General features: G+C 55.9%; 4 protein-coding genes across 8 annotated transcripts in view; 2 read left to right on the top strand and 2 right to left on the bottom strand.

Moving 5' to 3' along the window:
* Positions 1–69: 69 nt before the first annotated feature.
* PPP6C (protein phosphatase 6 catalytic subunit) lies at positions 70–3,361 on the bottom strand. Of its 2 annotated transcripts, XM_059865424.1 has the most exons (7): positions 3,228–3,361; positions 3,009–3,104; positions 2,853–2,918; positions 2,342–2,483; positions 1,869–1,948; positions 1,548–1,757; positions 70–879 (listed from the first exon to the last, which is right to left on the bottom strand). In XM_059865424.1, the coding sequence occupies exons 1-7, from the start codon at positions 3,300–3,302 to the stop codon at positions 631–633; spliced, it is 918 nt and encodes a 305-aa protein (XP_059721407.1). In that variant the 5' UTR covers positions 3,303–3,361; the 3' UTR covers positions 70–630. The 2 variants fall into 2 exon arrangements, with proteins under 2 accessions (XP_059721407.1, XP_059721406.1); XM_059865423.1 differs by having other exon boundaries at positions 3,009–3,344.
* Positions 3,362–3,421: 60 nt separating this feature from the next.
* RABEPK (Rab9 effector protein with kelch motifs) lies at positions 3,422–5,722 on the top strand. Its single transcript, XM_059865097.1, has 7 exons — positions 3,422–3,500; positions 3,640–3,776; positions 3,848–4,000; positions 4,097–4,258; positions 4,509–4,658; positions 4,836–4,985; positions 5,173–5,722. The coding sequence occupies exons 1-7, from the start codon at positions 3,442–3,444 to the stop codon at positions 5,457–5,459; spliced, it is 1,098 nt and encodes a 365-aa protein (XP_059721080.1). The 5' UTR covers positions 3,422–3,441; the 3' UTR covers positions 5,460–5,722.
* Positions 5,723–6,181: 459 nt separating this feature from the next.
* On the bottom strand, positions 6,182–10,181 carry HSPA5 (heat shock protein family A (Hsp70) member 5). The gene is made up of 9 exons (XM_059865096.1): positions 10,046–10,181; positions 9,703–9,841; positions 9,284–9,515; positions 8,919–9,056; positions 8,555–8,667; positions 8,086–8,476; positions 7,595–7,832; positions 7,237–7,404; positions 6,182–7,056 (listed from the first exon to the last, which is right to left on the bottom strand). The coding sequence occupies exons 2-9, from the start codon at positions 9,816–9,818 to the stop codon at positions 6,497–6,499; spliced, it is 1,956 nt and encodes a 651-aa protein (XP_059721079.1). The 5' UTR covers positions 9,819–9,841; positions 10,046–10,181; the 3' UTR covers positions 6,182–6,496.
* A 99-nt stretch (positions 10,182–10,280) lies between these two features.
* GAPVD1 (GTPase activating protein and VPS9 domains 1) overlaps positions 10,281–16,878 on the top strand; it is a 30,447-nt gene continuing 23,849 nt past the window's right edge. For 2 of the 4 annotated variants that reach the window (XM_059865095.1, XM_059865092.1), the window contains exons 1-2: positions 10,801–10,901; positions 11,025–11,073. The gene's annotated coding sequence lies outside the window, so the exon portion shown is untranslated. Of the gene's footprint in view, positions 10,300–10,800; positions 10,902–11,024; positions 11,083–16,878 lie in introns of those variants that run through there. The other 2 variants (XM_059865093.1, XM_059865094.1) reach the window with 2 other exon arrangements.

Genomic DNA, 16,878 nt, shown 5'->3' with positions numbered 1-16,878 from the left:
CCCGCGCCCCGCCCCGGCCCGCGCCGGGGGCGCGCACACACGGCCACTAAAAACACAACAGAGCCTGGAAAAAATCCGAACAATGACTTTAATGTACAAATCCCGTCGCTGCAGCAGGTTCGCGGGTTTAATCGGGATCCCGAGGAAAACGGAACAAACCGGGAATGGAGAACAGCCCTTCGACCGCTTTATTGGGATCCACGGAACACTCGGAAAAGGCTGGCTCGGTCCTGCGCCGTGAACGCAGCACGGGCAGCCCCGGCCCCGCCGCGCACCGGGCACTGACTTTGCTGCTGAAATTTCTTAAAACTTAACAAAAACAAAAAGCTGAACAAGAGACCGGCCCGAGCGGCTCCCGGAGCGTGGTGGTTAAAGGAATCGGTTCATCTAACCCAGGACTAGGCGAGGACTACATGCAGTAGTACAAATCTCAAGGACATATTACAAATACTCTGAAATTAATCTAGGGGCGGGGGAAAAAAACTTGCTACAGACACCATAATACACAATAAATTTAGATAATTTAAAAATAAAAAAGGCAAGAGGCAGCATTTCAGCAGCAAAGTGCTCAATAAAAAGTATATTGTAAAGGGGCAGGACAGGGAGAGGTGACAGCAGGCGGGCGGGGCCTCAGAGGAAGTACGGCGTGGTTGTCCGGGGAGGAATGACACGCTCTGAGTCTGGAACTGCGCGGAATAACTTTGGTTCTCGTGTATTTACATCTTTAAAGACCATGATGGACGCGATGTTCCCGCAGCGGTAGCAATAGTTGGGAGCTGACCATACCGTTACCAACTTCTCATCAAACATGAATTTGTATCCTTCATGGACGAGCTGGTGTGCTCTGCAGATCAGCTTCAGGTTGTTGATATGAACAAACTGCAAGGGAATGGGGAAGGTCAGCGAGGCCGCTGCCCGCAGCACGTGCTGCTCCTGGCCTGGCCCCGCACAGCAGGACAGAGAACACAACAGGGGCTGGGGAGCCCAGCCCTGAGACACCCTGGGACATACAGGTGCCAACACCCGAGTACTGGGAGCAGCTGACATCCAGGCAGCAGGGCTGTGCTGTCCCCAGGCTCAACCCTTCCTGAACGTGCCGTGCCAGGGCCACACGACAACGCAGGCTGAGCGTGGCCAGGTCAGAGCCTGGCAAGGCCACTGGGTAGAGCCCTGAGGAGTCTGCTCAGTGCAGACACAACAAAATTAACTCAATAATTGCTTTAAAAAGGGTATTTTCTCCTAGATCCTTAGGAAACCATTCCACACAGAGCCCAGGGACACTAGTGAGTCCCACCACGTCACACTTTTCAAAAGCAAAATGGGTATTAGTACATCTGGCAGTTACATTTGTGCTTTTAGGTTCAAGTGGCTCATTTTTTCCAGCTGGCACAAATCAAGCTTCCCCACCACCACGAGTTACTGGCAGAGATGTGACAGGGCAATTCAGTGTCCTGCAGTGCCCTCGCTCCACTCAAACCCCACACTGAGCTGAGCCCCTCAGCTCCCCACCCCACACCTGGGCTGTGTGGCCCTGAGCAGTGAGTTACCTCGTTGGTGACCTTGGCCCCGAAGAGCCAGCCTGCCCCGCGGGGGCTGATGGCCCACGTGTCCACGTCCTCAGGGTCTGACCACACCAGGTCGCAGAAGGCGCCTTTGTGAGGGATCTCCTGGTTGCGCTCGATGGTCCGGATCTGGTCCAGGGTCTTGATGTCTGGGGAGAGGCCTCCGTGCACACACAGGATCTGCTCGTCTATTAGCTGCAGGGGGATGACACGAGCACAGAGCCCTCAGCACCGCTGCCAGGGGAGCCTCGGCTCACAGCTCCCAGCTCCCATCTGGACAATCTGCTGGCGTGGTGTTTCACTTACAGCCGCTATGGTGAGCATGTCGAAGACTTTGGTGCAGTATCTCCAGGCGTTGGCGTTCCCGTATTTGGTTTGGCACTCGTCTGTTGGAGAGAAAGGTTTTATTCCTCATGGATCAGGGGAAACAGGCAGAGCAAACACAGACAGCAGAACCTGCACAGCCATGTGTGTAACGAGTCCTGCCAGGAGCCCTGTGCTTGGTCCTGCTGCTGGCCAGGAGCAGCACCAGCAGCAGGAGGGACCCAGCACCTCCTGCTCTGCCTGTGCCTGAACGTGGCACCACGACATAAGCAGAAACCCCACATGCCAGAGGAAAAGAGCAGCAAGATCTACCTTAAACACATTCCCTTTCAGAAACACAATGACCACGTTACAAGCACAGCCCTGGAGCCCGTGTCCCCCCCAGTCCCCGGGCACTGTGGCCTTGCCAGCGTGTTTCCTGAGGCAGAGGAGCTGCAGCCACAGGCAGCACTCACCGTAGAACCCGTACACCTGGGTGATCTGCCTGCTCTCGTGGTTGCCCCGCAGCAGCGTGATACGGTCAGGCCACTTGGCTTTTAATGCAAGGAGGTACGTGAACGTCTCCAGGCTGTAATACCCTCGGTCAACAAAGTCCCCCTGAAGGCAGAGACAGCCGCAGATGGAGAAAGTGCACAGTGACACATCCGCTCCCAACTCCTCACTGCCGCAAAGGAACCCAGCACTGGAGGGCACCGGGACCTGCCGGGACCCGCGGCGGCTCCGGGCACTCCGAGCGGCAGGTGTGGGCTGGGCACTCCCCTCTCCGCTGTCCTGACGTGACCCCGGGACACCCGGGCAGGGCAGGACGCTCTGCCTCACGCCGCGGGTCCCCGGCAATACAGCCGGCGGCCAGGAGCCAACAGCGGCCCCGGCGCCGGGCGGGGCCCGGGACTCGGGAGCCCCTCGGGATTTCAGCCCCGGCCCCTGTCAAACCCAGTGGGGCCGGGCCGCGCCCGACGCACCTACCATGAAGATGTAGTTGGTGTCGGGGACCTGCCCGCCGGTCCGGAACAGCTCGCACAGGTCATAGAACTGCGGGAGGAGAGAGGCGTGAGGGGGCACCGGGCATCGGCACCGACTCCGGCCCGGGGCTGCACCGGGAGTGGCCCGGCCAGGCCTTACCTGCCCGTGGATGTCCCCGCAGACGGTGACGGGCGTAGAGACGGGCTGGACGTTGGACTCCTCCAGCAGCAGGTCACAGACATAGTCACAGAGGCGCTGCGGGACGGAGCGGGGCAGGGTCGGGGTCAGCGCCGGCCCGCCCGGCACCGCCCGCTCCGGCCCGCCCGGCAGCGCCCACCCCGGCCCCGGCCGGTCCCGGCCCCGCCGCCGCGACCGCACCTTGAGGTCGTTCTCGGGCAGGTACTTGCAGAGCCGCGCGATCTCCACGTACTTGTCCAGGTCCAGCGGCGCCATCTTGGCACGGGCTTGGGCAGAAGCGGCCCCCCCCCCCCGCCACTTCCGGGCGGCGGAGCGCGCCGCCGGCGCGGGCGGAAGCGCAGGGCACTTCCGGCGGCACTTCCGGCCGGCCCGGCCCGGCAGCGGCCCCGCCGCCATGGCGCCGCGGGCGCTGCCGCTGCTGCAGCCGGGGCGGCGGCCGCGCCCGGGGCAGTGGTGAGCGCGGCGGGGGCACCGGCGGGCACGGCGCTGAGCGGTGCGGGGGTGATGGGGGGATAGCGATGAGCGGGGCGGGGGGGACCGGCGGGAGCCCGGGCCGGCCCAGCCCGCGCTGAGCGCCGCCCTCGCCCCGCAGGTACCGGCTGAGCCCGCGCGGGGAGCGGCCCCGCGGCCGCGTGGGACTCGGCTGCCTCCTCCTGCCCGGCCGCGTCCTGCTGCTGGGTGGTGCCGACCCCGCCGGGGCCTTCGCGGACGCGCATTTCGTGGAGCTGGGTGAGGGTCGGACCGGGGCGGGGCTGGGACCGGGACCGGGACCGGGTCCGATCGCCTGTACCCGTCCACAGCCCCGCTGCGCTGGGTCCCTGCCGGCTGGCGCGGACTGAGGCCGCGCTACGAGCACGCCACATTGCTGCCGGCCGGCGGCCCCCCGCGCCTCTGGGTGTTCGGCGGAGCCCACCCCGCCGGGAACCGCGGCTGCGTTCAGGTGCTGGACCCCGGTGAGTGCCCCAGGGCCGGGCCGCGGTTCGGGCTGCAGGACGGGCCTGGGCTCCATCCCCGTGTTGGTTGTTCGATTAATCAAATGTTTTAACTAGAAATAGGAACGTGGGAGAGCCCTGCCGTGAGGGGGGAGCAGCCGCAGCCTCGGACATTCCACACGTCCTCGGCGGCCATCGGGGCCCGGCTGTTCGTGTTCGGGGGTGGAGACAAGGGAGCGGAGCCGGTTAAAGACCAGCGGCTGCACGTGTTCGACACAGGTACCTCCAGCTGCGGGACGGAGCGCTGCCCTTGGGGTGTAGCCAGAGGGCTGGAATTGCTGAGCTCTGTTTGGATATGAGTCCCAGGGAGTGGGTGGCTGTTCCTCTCTTGACAAGCTCTTGTGTTCGTGTGCTCACTGGAAATTCAGACCCCGTGGCTTAGATGGGAAGCCTCGGCAGGGCTCTGGGAATGCTGGTCTGTAGAATTTTCAGGGTTTTCTTCCTAATGCCCGTGTGCTCCCATTTTTAGCCACTCTGGCCTGGTCCCAGCCAGAGACTCATGGTGATCCGCCTTCCCCTCGGCACGGACACGCCGTGGTTGCAGTTGGGACCAAACTCTTCATCCATGGAGGTTTAGCTGGAGATGTTTTTTACAATGACCTGTTCTGCATCGACACAAGTAAGTGGATGGAGGCACTGCAGGGCAGTACCTGTGAGCTGTGCTTTGATTTGGGGGACATTTTTTTCTCTAATACTAATTCTTAAGTGCCTAAAGTATTACCTTCTTTGTTTAAATCAACAAAATGTGTGGGGTTTGTGTAATGCATAACCCTGGACATGTTGTTTCCTGCACCAGATGACATGAGATGGGAGAAGATCCCAGCCACTGGGGACATCCCTGGAGGACGGGCATCCCACTCCTCGGCAGCATTCCAGGACCACTTGTACATTTTTGGTGGAATAGGTCCAGATGGGACACTGGATACTACATACAAGTATCACACAGGTAGGGAGGCTGCTCTCAGGGGTGCCAGGGAAGATGCCAGGTAGCTGGGGAACATATTACCTGCTCAACCCCTGGGCTTCCCCCTGGAGTCAGACCACTGCAGGACTGAATGCTCAAAACTTTGACTTCATGGTGTCACTGCCTGGTGTGTGATGCTTAAAGCTGTGACTGTATCTTTGCACTGCAGGAAGGCAGCACTGGACACTCCTGCAGTTTGAGTCTCCCCTGCCCAGCGGGAGGCTGGACCATGCCATGTGTGTCATTCCCTGGCAGGCTGGGGCACACGGGGACACAGGGGACCCCCCAGCTGGGACAGAGCCCCCTGTGTCAGCAGGTGCCAGAGCTGAGCCCCTCCAGCAAGGCCTGGGAGAGGGCTGTGCTGAAGACTCCTTTGTCCATCTGCTCTTTGTGTTTGGGGGCATGGACACACAGGGGCAGATACACAGGGACTGCCTGGTCACCCTCATCCAGTAGAGTCCCCACAGCAGCAGCCTCGTGCCCTGGGGCTAATTGTGCCCCTTTAACATGTCCTTACCCTGGGGCAACTGGCACGGTGCTGGCACCCCTGAGGGACAGGGGCTCTGCCTGAACATGGTCCTGCTGCAGCCCCAGCCCAGGGAACGTGGCAGGAGCCAAGGTGTTTAAAGGCACTGCTGGAGCTGGCACCAGACAAGGTCATTCTGGACTAATCCCATGGATTGGAAAAGGATCAGTTAAATAAAGAGACCAAATTTCAATTAGGCTTCTTTTTTTCTAAGAACCTTTATTAGGTGTAAACTACTTTTCACTGTTCAGAAAACTGGTCTGTTTCATATGACACTTTATTAAAAGCTCTGTTTTAATACTGCAGGAAAACATAATTAGGCAAAGCTCCTCCCTCACTGTTGGGCACAACCACACTACTGCAGGCAACGGGTTCTGGTGAATAACCTCCCTCTTCCAGCTCAATAAAAGCTGCCCCTTCCTTATCAGGATCTGTTGTAAAACTGCAGTGAGGTCCAAGTCCACCCTCTCCCTTCAGAAACTGAACCCCAGTTCACCCCAAGGCAGGAGGCCCAGCTCCTGCTTTCAAACCTCCCACTCTCCATGAGCCCATCAAAGGTGACCTTGAAGGGGTGAGCTGCACTCCATCCTTCTTCAGGGTTAACCCAAGTCCTGGCTGGAGCTGGGTAATGGAGATCACAGAACCAGAAGAGTCCAGTGTAAATATCAAATTTATTGTGGTCACTCCAGGTAGAAAAGCTCTACACCAAGTTCACATGACCAAGTTGTTAAATAGAATGTTCCACTGCCAATACTTCTAGACCCACATTTACACTCCCACCCCACTCCCCTCCCCAGACATCGAGCAACTGCTAACGAAAAGCAGGATACAGCCACGTCGGGCTAGCGGTTCCAGCTCCACTCATGAGTGAAGATTCAAAGTTACATTCCAAATTAAGAGTTCAATATTTTAAACAAGTGTTCCTGAGTCCAATATATACACACACCACATTCGGGGACACCGGTATCTACAACTCGTCCTTCTCTGCTGCCTCCTCCTCGCCGGGCGGGGGGCCGGCGCTGCCGTACAGCTTGCTCACGATGGGCTGAACCACCTCCTCCAGCTCCTTCTTTTGTGCTTTGAAATCTTCTATGTCCCCATCCTGATGGCTTTCCAGCCACTCGATCTTTTCCTCCACTGCTTTCTCTATTGTTTCCTTGTCCTCAGAGGACAGCTTCCCTCCCAGCTTCTCCTTGTCCCCAATCTGATTCTTGAGGGAATAGGCGTAGCTTTCCAGCTCATTCCGGGCATCGATGCGTTCCTTCAGCTTCTTGTCTTCCTCGGCAAACTTCTCAGCATCGTTGACCATCCTCTCGATCTCCTCTGGCGTCAGCCGGTTCTGGTCGTTGGTGATGGTGATCTTGTTCTTGTTGCCGGTGCCCTTGTCCTCAGCTGTGACACGGAGGATCCCGTTCACGTCTATTTCAAAGGTGACCTCGATCTGGGGCACACCACGAGGGGCAGGAGGGATTCCAGTCAGATCAAAGGTGCCCAGGAGATGGTTGTCCTTGGTCAGGGGACGCTCACCTGCAAGAAAATGAGACAGGGTTACTTTCTTTCCCAGCTGTGGCCTGTACTTTGTGAAACCATGAGTGACACAGATCCATGAACAAAGTACCTACAACCTTTGACAATCAGGAACAAGAATGAAAACCCTACAGCAGACAGACTCCAGCTGTCACATGGGCCACCACAGCTGACACTCACCTTCATAGACCTTGATGGTCACAGTTGGCTGGTTGTCAGAAGCTGTGGAGAAGATCTGAGACTTCTTTGTGGGAACAACGGTGTTCCTTGGGATCAGCTTGGTCATGACACCTCCAACAGTCTCAATGCCAAGAGTCAGAGGACAGACATCGAGCAACACCAAGTCACCTGGAACAGATCAAAAGCAGGACTGTGACACAACTTCAACACAAAACACAACACTGCAGACAGGATCCTGAGGCCTCAGGGGCACAGAATTCCACGGACTGGAAAAGATCCAAGTTTGTCTGCAGTTGCTTGTCAATGCCCAACATCCACTGCTGAGTCAACTCTCAGGTGGCAGTGGAGGTGCCATTACCTGTATCCTGGTCCCCAGAGAGCACCCCGGCCTGCACAGCCGCGCCGTAGGCCACAGCCTCGTCTGGGTTAATGCCCCGAGAAGGCTCCTTCCCATTGAAGAACTCTTTAACGAGCTGCTGGATTTTGGGGATGCGAGTCGATCCACCAACCAGGACAATCTCATCGATATCAGACTTCTTCAGGTCAGAATCTTCCAGAACTTTCTGAACAGGCTTCATGGTGGAACGGAACAGGTCCTGCAAATACAAAACCCCACAGACTGTGAGACTATTCCTAGCATGCCCCACTGTGCAGCCCCAGAGGTACAAAATGCAACCACTACAGAGCAGAGATGCCAAACTGTCTCAGGCCCAGCTCCCTGGCAGGCAACAGCTGCCTGCTTACAGAGTTATTTATACTCCAAAGTGCAATGTCCCAGCATGAGATGCTGCACATTCCCCAGTCCCAATCCAGAGCTGAGGCTGTGTAACTCTACCTTTCTAAACTTACCATGTTCAGCTCCTCAAACTTGGCTCGAGTGAGTGTCTCCGAAAAATCTTCTCCTTCAAAGAAGGACTCTATTTCAATCCTGGCCTGGTGCTGAGATGACAAAGCTCTCTTGGCCTTCTCCACCTCCCGCCTCAGCTTCTGCACAGCTCTGTTATCCTTCCTAACATCTTTGCCAGTTTTCTTCTTGTAGAGCTTGATGAAGTGCTCCATAACACGCTGGTCAAAGTCTTCTCCACCCAGATGAGTGTCTCCATTAGTAGCCACGACTTCAAAGACTCCGTTGTCAATTGTGAGGAGGGACACATCAAAAGTTCCACCGCCCAGGTCGAATACAAGGATGTTCTTCTCTCCCTCTCTCTTGTCCAGTCCATAAGCAATGGCAGCAGCTGTTCTGTACAGGGAACAGGCTGTCAGGGCTGGGGGTGCCAGCCCACAGCTCCCCTGGGGCAGGACAGGGTGGGCTACTCACGGCTCGTTGATGATCCGCATCACATTGAGCCCCGCGATGGTGCCCGCGTCCTTGGTGGCCTGGCGCTGGGCATCGTTGAAGTAGGCTGGCACCGTGACAACAGCGTGGGTCACCTGAGCGGGGAGGGACAGCTTTGTTACAGTCTGTAAGCAGTACCAGCCACTCTGAGCAGTGCTGGAACAATCAGCCCAGCTTTAGAGATGAAGAGCCAGCAGCAGCTTAGCCCATCGGACAGGGCTGCTGCAGGGGCCTGCAGCACTGACTGTGGTTTGGGATGGCAAGGTCAGTCCTGGCTCAGCCTACCCTTCTCCCATTTCCTAAAGCTGATAATCCAAGTCGTTACCAGTGTTTCCTGTGCACTTACTTTCTTCCCCAAGTAAGCCTCTGCTGTTTCCTTCATCTTCGTCAGGACCATTGCAGAAATTTCTTCAGGAGCAAATGTTTTTGTCTGTCCACCTCCAACATCAACCTGAATATGGGGCTTGGCTTTCTTCTCAACCACCTGAGAACAAAGGATACTGTCCATTCAACTATTCCAACTTGTTCCCATGGTTCTTTCTAAACATCAAGCCAAACCTCTATAACAGGCATAACCTGAGTGCAGCTAACACCACAAACTGTTGTTTACACACCAATCCTCCCATGGGGCCCTGTGAGCAGATGCCTCTTCTGACCAGAGCTGCAGGTCCTCCCCCCCCAGCCCCCCCCACCTCTGCACTCAGGGCCCACCTTGAAGGGCAGGTACTTGATGTCCTGCTGCACGGAGGGATCGTTCCAGGTACGGCCGATGAGCCGCTTGGCATCGAATACGGTGTTCTCCGGGTTGGACGTCAGCTGGTTCTTGGCAGCATCCCCGATCAGGCGCTCCCCCTCGGGGGTGAAGGCCACATAGGACGGTGTGATGCGGTTCCCCTGGTCATTGGCGATGATTTCCACGCGCCCGTTCTTGAAGACGCCCACGCTGGGGTTGGGGGGGAGCGGAACGGTCAGGCGGGGCCGCGGCCTGCACACATCCCCATTCCTCCCCCCCGCCTCCCCTTCTGCTCCTCCCCGCACCCTCTCGGGCCCGCAGGCCCTGCCCGCCCAGACGGGCCCAGGCACTGCCCACCACCGTGCCCGGCCGGCCCCCCGTGCCCGTCCCCACGCACCAGGAGTAGGTGGTACCCAGGTCGATGCCCACCACCGTGCCCACGTCCTCCTTCTTCTCCTCGTCGTCCGCCCAGACGGCGCCCAGCGCCAGCAGCGTCAGCAGCAGAAGCCTCATCCCGACCGCTCACCTGCGCCCACCTACCGAGAGGCCACCGGTTACACAACGGAGGCGCCACGTGCGTGGCCGCCCCCCTCACCCCTCCCCGCGCCGCAACCACCCAGCCCCCGCCGTGCGGAATCGGCCCCGGTCCCCACCCCATCTTTCTGTGCCCTCAACCGCCATCCCCCCCCCCCCCTTCACCGGCCCAGCCCCGTACGGCCCTTATCGCGCCCGGCCCTCACCGTGCAGAAACGCCGCGCCCCGATCGCCGCTGAGCCGCCAGGCCGCGCCGCCCGCCCTTTTATACCTTCCGTTACCCCTTCGTGGAGCCTTTCCATTGGCTGCCGCGCCCTCGCTGGAGCCTCTCCATTGGCCGGCTGCTACCAAGCTGGCCTCCCGCGATTGGCGAGCACCGCGCGACGGCTCCGCCGTGCCCGGCGCGCCCCCCTCGCGCCGTCCCATTGGTTCCACCCGCCGGCCGCGGCCACAGAGAAGCGTGAGCCAAGCGGAGCGTCCCCATTGGCTGGGCGGGACCACGGCCGCGGGGTGGGGGGGGGCACTTCTGGAAGTTTCCATGGTTACCGGTCGGGGGAGAATAACCCGCCGGTTGGGGGGGCGCCGCCGCTCCCGGGGGCACCGGGGGTACGGGCGGTACGGGGCCACTGCCGGGAGGGAGGCGCAGGGAGGTTAGAGCCGGGCCGGCATCATGGCCGGGCCGTGCGGGGTCTCCGGGCAGAGCCCCGTCCCTCCCCCGCCGGGATGAGGTGACACGCGTGTGCCCAGCGCCCCGAGGGGACACCGGGACCCGTCCCCGGGCGGCCGCTGCCCGCCCCGCCGCTGCCAGCAGGTCGCGAGGCCCCGCCATGTCGCGACACCAAGCCCCGCACGCACAAGCCGGGCCCGTGCGGAGCCGGGGCTGACGGCGGAGCAAAGCTCCGGGAGCGGCCCCGGCTCCGCCCGGCCCTCGCCCCGCTCCGCCTCGCCCCGGCCCTGCTGCCGGTGCCGGCCCCGGGACTACAAGTCCCAGGAGCGCCGTCGCCGCCTGCGCAGTGCCGCGCCCGCCCGGGCCGCAGCGGGAGCCGCCGGGGCGCTGGCCGGGTAGGGACACGCTCGAATCCCGCGACAGCGCTCGGCTTCCCCCCCCCGAGGAGGAGGAGGAGGAGGGAGCGGTGGGAGGAGGAGGAAGGCCCGGGGCCTGACAAAACCCTTTGGTTTTTCCAGGGAAGCGAGAGGGAAGGCGGGCAGCCGAGGAGAGACGGAGCCGCGGAGGGTATGTCGGGTGGGTTTATCGCGATAGGGCGCCCGGGAGGCGGGGGAGCGGCGCGGGGTGGCGGTAGAAGTTGTCGGTGCGGTTCGCCGGGGCTTCGTCCGTGCCCTTCTGGCCCGGGCCAGCCCTGCCCTGCCCGCCCGGCCGGTCCGGGCACCGCGGTCCCGGTGCGGGGCGTTCGGAGAATCGCAGCCCTCGGAGCGGGGCCCTCGCGGCTCCGGGAGCCGCTCGCTGCCGCCTCTCCTTCATGGCTTTTGTGTTGGGCAGGTTTAAAACTTGAAACTTGACCAGTGCGGTGACTTCCCTTTTTGGTTACTCACAGACCCCTAAGGCTGGAGAGCTCGATGCAGGCTGTATCAGGTTTTTTTCTTGCAAAGTCATGATACCGCGCTCCTGAGAGCTGTTGGGATGGAGCTCTCGGAGCGGGCATGTGACACTACACTTACTGATAGGTAAAGTGCTATTTTGGCCGACGATGCAGTTGACTTACGAGTAGAAGCTGCAATTTGAAGAGGATGGAGGGGAAATGGCACGGGCAGTATGTGAAATCCAAAATACTCTGTAAAAGCAGCAGGATGGTGGCTTCACGAAGCACTTTTCAACTGCTGCTGCTGAGGAGGGTTCCAAAATGTTTAAGATGCTCAACACACGGATTTTGATGTGATATTTGTCAGATAATGGAGAGCATACTCTCCTCAGTAGCAGCTGCCCTTCCTGGTGGATGTGAAGGGACCTGCTCTCAGGAGGACAGGTTGGTTTTGTCAGTTTGAGCAGCTTCAAGTTCTGCACTTGTTCTGGCTACAAGTTTATCAGTGTGACCCTCACCTAAAGGGAACTCCACTTTCTGGCATCACAAGCAACTGGAATAGATTTTAGCGTGGTTGGGTGCTTTTGTTGATTCTATGCAACATGGCAATGCCATAATAGATGGCATTGGCAATGCCATAATTTAGTAGCCAGCTGATCGTGTCCTTTACCAGTGAGTTCTGTTATGGGGCACGAGAAACAAGGTTCTCCTCACACGTGGATATGGACAGTATGTCCAGGGCGAGCTGAGAGCAGCCTCTGGGCAGAAACAAACGTGAGGGGTGAGTTTCTTATTCATGGCAATTACACAGTGGACCTGCATTTTGTGTGTCACACGCGTGTTGAGCTGGAGGGTGCTGTAATGTGGGGGTTCAGCAGTGAGCCCTGGGTGATGGTGAACCATCCTGCTGGAAAAGGGCTCTTCTGGCTCAGCTGGGGGAGGTGGGCAGTTAGCTTGTGTTGAGAAATAAGGCTTGCAAGAAGCTACTATAAATACTAATGAGGAAAGAGGTACTTCATCAGGGCTGAACTAGCTTAGAAGCCATTCAGGCTTGCTTAGGAGTTATTTTTCAGCAGGATGGAGGGATTTTGCCTTGCCCTGCCCTGCCTACATTAGATGTGCCCAGACTTGCTCTGGAAGTTGAGTCTTGCATAGCCAGACTCAGGAGAAGCAGGTAACCCTGAGCAGGAAACCCAGGAGGAGGAAGAAGGATCTGGTGTACCAGCAGAGTTCACCACTTTACTTAATCTCTTTTCTGCCAACTGAATCACAGAAATATGCAAGAGAGATGTGGCTCATTCCTGTATGCCCCAGCACAAACCCATGGACATTGTAAGGTGGAATTCAGCACCTGAAGATTCAATGTTGAGTTCTCCAGGACTTTTAAGAGAGGGAAGCAAGCTGTGTCCTGTGTTCATCAAAGGATAGACTGCCTTGGGTTCTGAACAAATGTGTGCTGCCAGCAGGGCAAGGCATCTGGGATGCTGTCAGGTCATGCAGTCTTTGTTGTTGATATGTGGAGCATCATGAAGGGAAATTGTCTGAGTTGTTGTGCTAAGCTGCTCTTACTGTGTCACAGTTACTTGTAGGTTTCTGAGTAGTCTTGAAGTAACTGACAGAAAAATGGAAATGTTTCCATATCAACATGAAATCCCAGGATTGAAAAGTAATCTGCACACAGCACAGTTTTACATATCTGTTGTTCCTTCAGCCACAGCAGGCTGTTGGATATCTAAATACCCTAATGTGACTCCTTTATATAGCTGTGTACAGATATCTGCTATTCCAGGTGTTGTGCATGGAATCATAAACCAGATTGCTGGGTAATTACAGGCACCTTTTAGTTTATGAGCAGCTGATAAGGCAATCTGACAGACGAAGAATCAGCAGAGGCTCTGCTCTGGAGCTGTTCCATGGTGTGTCACTGAGTGTGGCTGTGGCCAAGTGCTGCTGAAGCTTTGGCCCAAGTGCTCTGGAGTGCACCTTGTGGAGCCTGGTCAGAGGATGCAGTTGCTGTCTCTCTGTTCTGCTGTAAAGGGAAGAGGTTTTGGGGAGGAGCAGTGTGTGCCAGGTAGGTGTGTCACTGGTACAGTAGCTTGTTCTTTCAGGACAAGCTGTGTTGGTAATACCAGTGTCTGAAGAGAGGAGTGGTGCATCCTGCCCAACTGGGTGTTTTGGCTTTTCTTCCCTGAGCCTTGCTGAAGTGCACTGTGTGTTAAACTGCTGCTTTACATCCCTGCTGTTCCCAGGTGTCTGCCAGGGACCTCAGGTGGAGACAGAGTTGTTTGTGCCCTTGCTTGCTGTGCTTGTGTGGCTTCAGAATAATTCATTTAAAACCTGGTGGAAGGCAGTGATGAGGTGTTCCTCTCCACAGAGCTGGATCTCAGCAGTTGAGCCACTTTGATTTTTATGGAGCTCGCCAAGCTGGGGAAGCTGCTGATCCCGTTTTCTTGTACACAGGGTGAAAGCTGCTGTCATGCAGTTGTCCTGTGGATTGACAGAAAATCCTGTGGATTTTCACAGCTCTTGACAAAGCAGTGGCACACAGTAACCTGCTGTGGCTCAGTTCTGAATCAATTCTCCTCTGGCTTTCGTTATTTCTGCTCTTCTGCAGCAGAGGCAGATAAGACACACACGTGGGTAGTGGCCAGCTGATGGGATGTTATCAGGTAGTCACAGGACCAGTATATTTAGCAGCACAGATGCAGCTAAGGGTGCTCTTTGGAGCCTTGTTTTGGGCCTGGAGTTCAGAGAGGCAGTTAGTTTAAAAGGAAAACTCAGAATTCATGGCAGTTGGCAACTGCCCACAGCTTCTCAGGGCCTCAGTGTCTGCTCTTCGTGAGGAGGTGCCCAAGTTGTTCCTCTGTTGGGTGCTCACCTCACCTTCCAAGCAGGGGGGAGGTTTCTGCTGTCAGTCTTTTTCAGGTGACATCCCAAATGGTACAGTGCAGGAGTCTGAGCTCTTTTTGCTGGGCTGGTGGATTAATGCATGTGTCACAGGACTCTGCCCTGTGTGGGGCTGTGTGGGCTTCTGCTGACAGGGCTTTTGGAGCTTGCTCTGACCTGTGGGCAGAGGAGGAAGGAGCAGAGCATCTTCCTCAGAAGCTTCTTAGGGAGCTTTGCCCATCCCTGGTGCTGGAAACATCTTCTATAATAGAAAAAAAACCAGAAAGAGACACTAAGTGAAACTGAGAGAAATTGCTTGTAAGTGTAGGAAACATCTCAGGAGCTGTTTAATCAACTTGTCTGCTCTTAAATGGGTTTGTTACTAGTGACACAAAAATAGAGACTTGTTTTGAAAATTGTCAGAGGCAACAGACTGTTCCTAGGGGTACTCCATGTGGGTCTCCCCTTCCTTCCCAAACTTGCTTAGAAGCAGGAGATCCACTTGGACTTTCTGTCCAGGAAAGTGGAGACTGTGTGTTGACACCTGAAAGTGGAAAATGCCAGCTAAAACTGCTCAGTTTGATCATGTATGAGCAGCTCTGAGCACAGCCCTACAGTGGGAAGCTCTGAAAAGGCAGAAGGCAGCTCTGCAGGTCTTGTTTGTGTGTGCTTTTATGGCTTCTACTTCTTTTTGCAGGCTGATAGCACTAGCTCACAGCCTGAAAACTGGTTACTACTGTGTTTGCAGGCAGTAGCAGATTTACTGCTGGCTTGTTTTGTTTTTTTGTTTTTTTTTTTTTTTTTTGCAAGCTCTTAAATTCTGAGACTAAAAATAAATTTGTTGCAAGAAGTTATTATTTGTTTCACAAAGAACTTTGGCAGTACCAGCAATGTTTCTTCTTCTAATCATTTCTCTGAGACTGTCCTAGTTAGAAACATCTGAATTAGCACATCCTTCAAGTTCCTGTCGTAATCTCATTTTTGGATGCATGAGCTGTAGCCTCTGCTTAGGGTTACTGAATTTGGTTTGGGGTCTTTTTGAGTTTGGGGTTTTTTTTAAAGAGCTTTATACCCAGTTTTCTGTGTTTACTAGGAATGGCCTTTAAACCTTGGGGTGTAATAAAATTGCAATTTTTTTATGCATTGTGACAGCTTCTCTATTCTTGTCTGCCTGGCTTCTGGTTGTGAGGTTAAAACTGTAGATGAAAGGACTTAATTACAGAAGGAGCAGTGGTGGTTGTCAGTGCACCTGGTTGTCAGGCTGCAAAAGCCCAACAAATGGGAAACCTGTGCCTAATTAGGGAGCTAATCTGTGTTCTTCAGTGAGGATCACCTCCTGCTCTGCTCAGCAGTGAAACACAGATCTTTAAAACACTAGCAGGGGAGAGCACTGGGCCAGCACGTGGAATTCCAGCACGTTATTTGTAGTTTCTCAAGCATGGTCTAAATGGGTTTGTGAAGCAAGGCTTGTCCAGAGTCACTGCAGGCTGTGGGAAGTAGGTTTTTATTTTGACTGTAGTATTGAAGGGTTCCTCATTAGAGCCCTCTGACATCTCCATTACTGATACACACGACAGGAATATTGTGATCTGCTAGAGGAGAAACCTGCCTCAACCCTTGTCCTTCCCAGATTAGCTGGTGTGGCTGTTCTGGTGGGGAAGACATGAGGCAGTTAACCATCAAGTCCATGATCTGCATGATTGTACCTCTTCCTTTGTCACTGTTAATGCACTTGATGGGTTTTTTCCTCCCAAACAGTTGAGTTTTCCATGGATCTGCTCCTGGAAGTGTCTTGTTTGGTGCAGAGCTCTGTGGAGAAGTTTTGTAGTCGTGAAGTTAAAACTGATACTGCATTCATACAGGAGAGTAGTTTGTCTAGATTTTAGCCCCTGATGTGCTATGAAAGCCTATGGTTGTTTCAGTTTTTCTCTCTATAAAACAACATTTTTGGATCATGGCCCAAAGAAATATTCTACTGAATTGAAATATTTGAGGAATTTTTTCTGAATGAATTCTACTGTTGAGCAAAGTCTCTAAGCTTATTTCCAGCTACTGCTTTATCTGGGTATTGATTCTCCTTGGTTTATGGTTTGGTGGGTTTTTTCTTAATTAGTAATATTGTTAGTATTATTATTTTTTTAGCAGCAAAGAGCAGCATTGGGAGCTTGGTGCTTCTGGTGCATAGGTGAGAGGGGTAACAGGCCAGAGATTCCAACAACCAGGTCCTTGGGTTCTGTGGATGGGCTTTAGGGTGAAGGAGTCTGTTCCCCAGACAGTGAGTGGGAATGGGGGCTGGTCTTCATCTCCCTGAACTTGTGTCACCTGAGCTGTGGCCAGGGCCACGTGTCCCCAGGTAAGGCCAGGTGCACCTGAGGTGTGGTCAGGGCTGTGGCAGGGCTGTGCTCCTGTTCCTGCTCACCAGGGCGAGCTGAAAATACCTTCAGCTTCTCTGCCAGTGTCCCTCCCTGCTGCGTGCCAGACAATGGAGCTGGCACTTGGGAGCCTGCTCTGAGAGCGTGCCTCAGCAGGTGGGGACAGAGGAGGGCAGAGCCCGTGCCCTGCCGGGGAGAGCCCGTGCCCTGCCAGGGAGAGCCCGTGCCCTGCCGGGGAGAGCC

Source organism: Haemorhous mexicanus, chromosome 21 (genome assembly GCF_027477595.1).
Source record: "Haemorhous mexicanus isolate bHaeMex1 chromosome 21, bHaeMex1.pri, whole genome shotgun sequence".
Classification (NCBI taxonomy): Eukaryota; Metazoa; Chordata; class Aves; order Passeriformes; family Fringillidae; genus Haemorhous; species Haemorhous mexicanus.
This window is presented reverse-complemented; position numbering and strand designations above follow the sequence as displayed.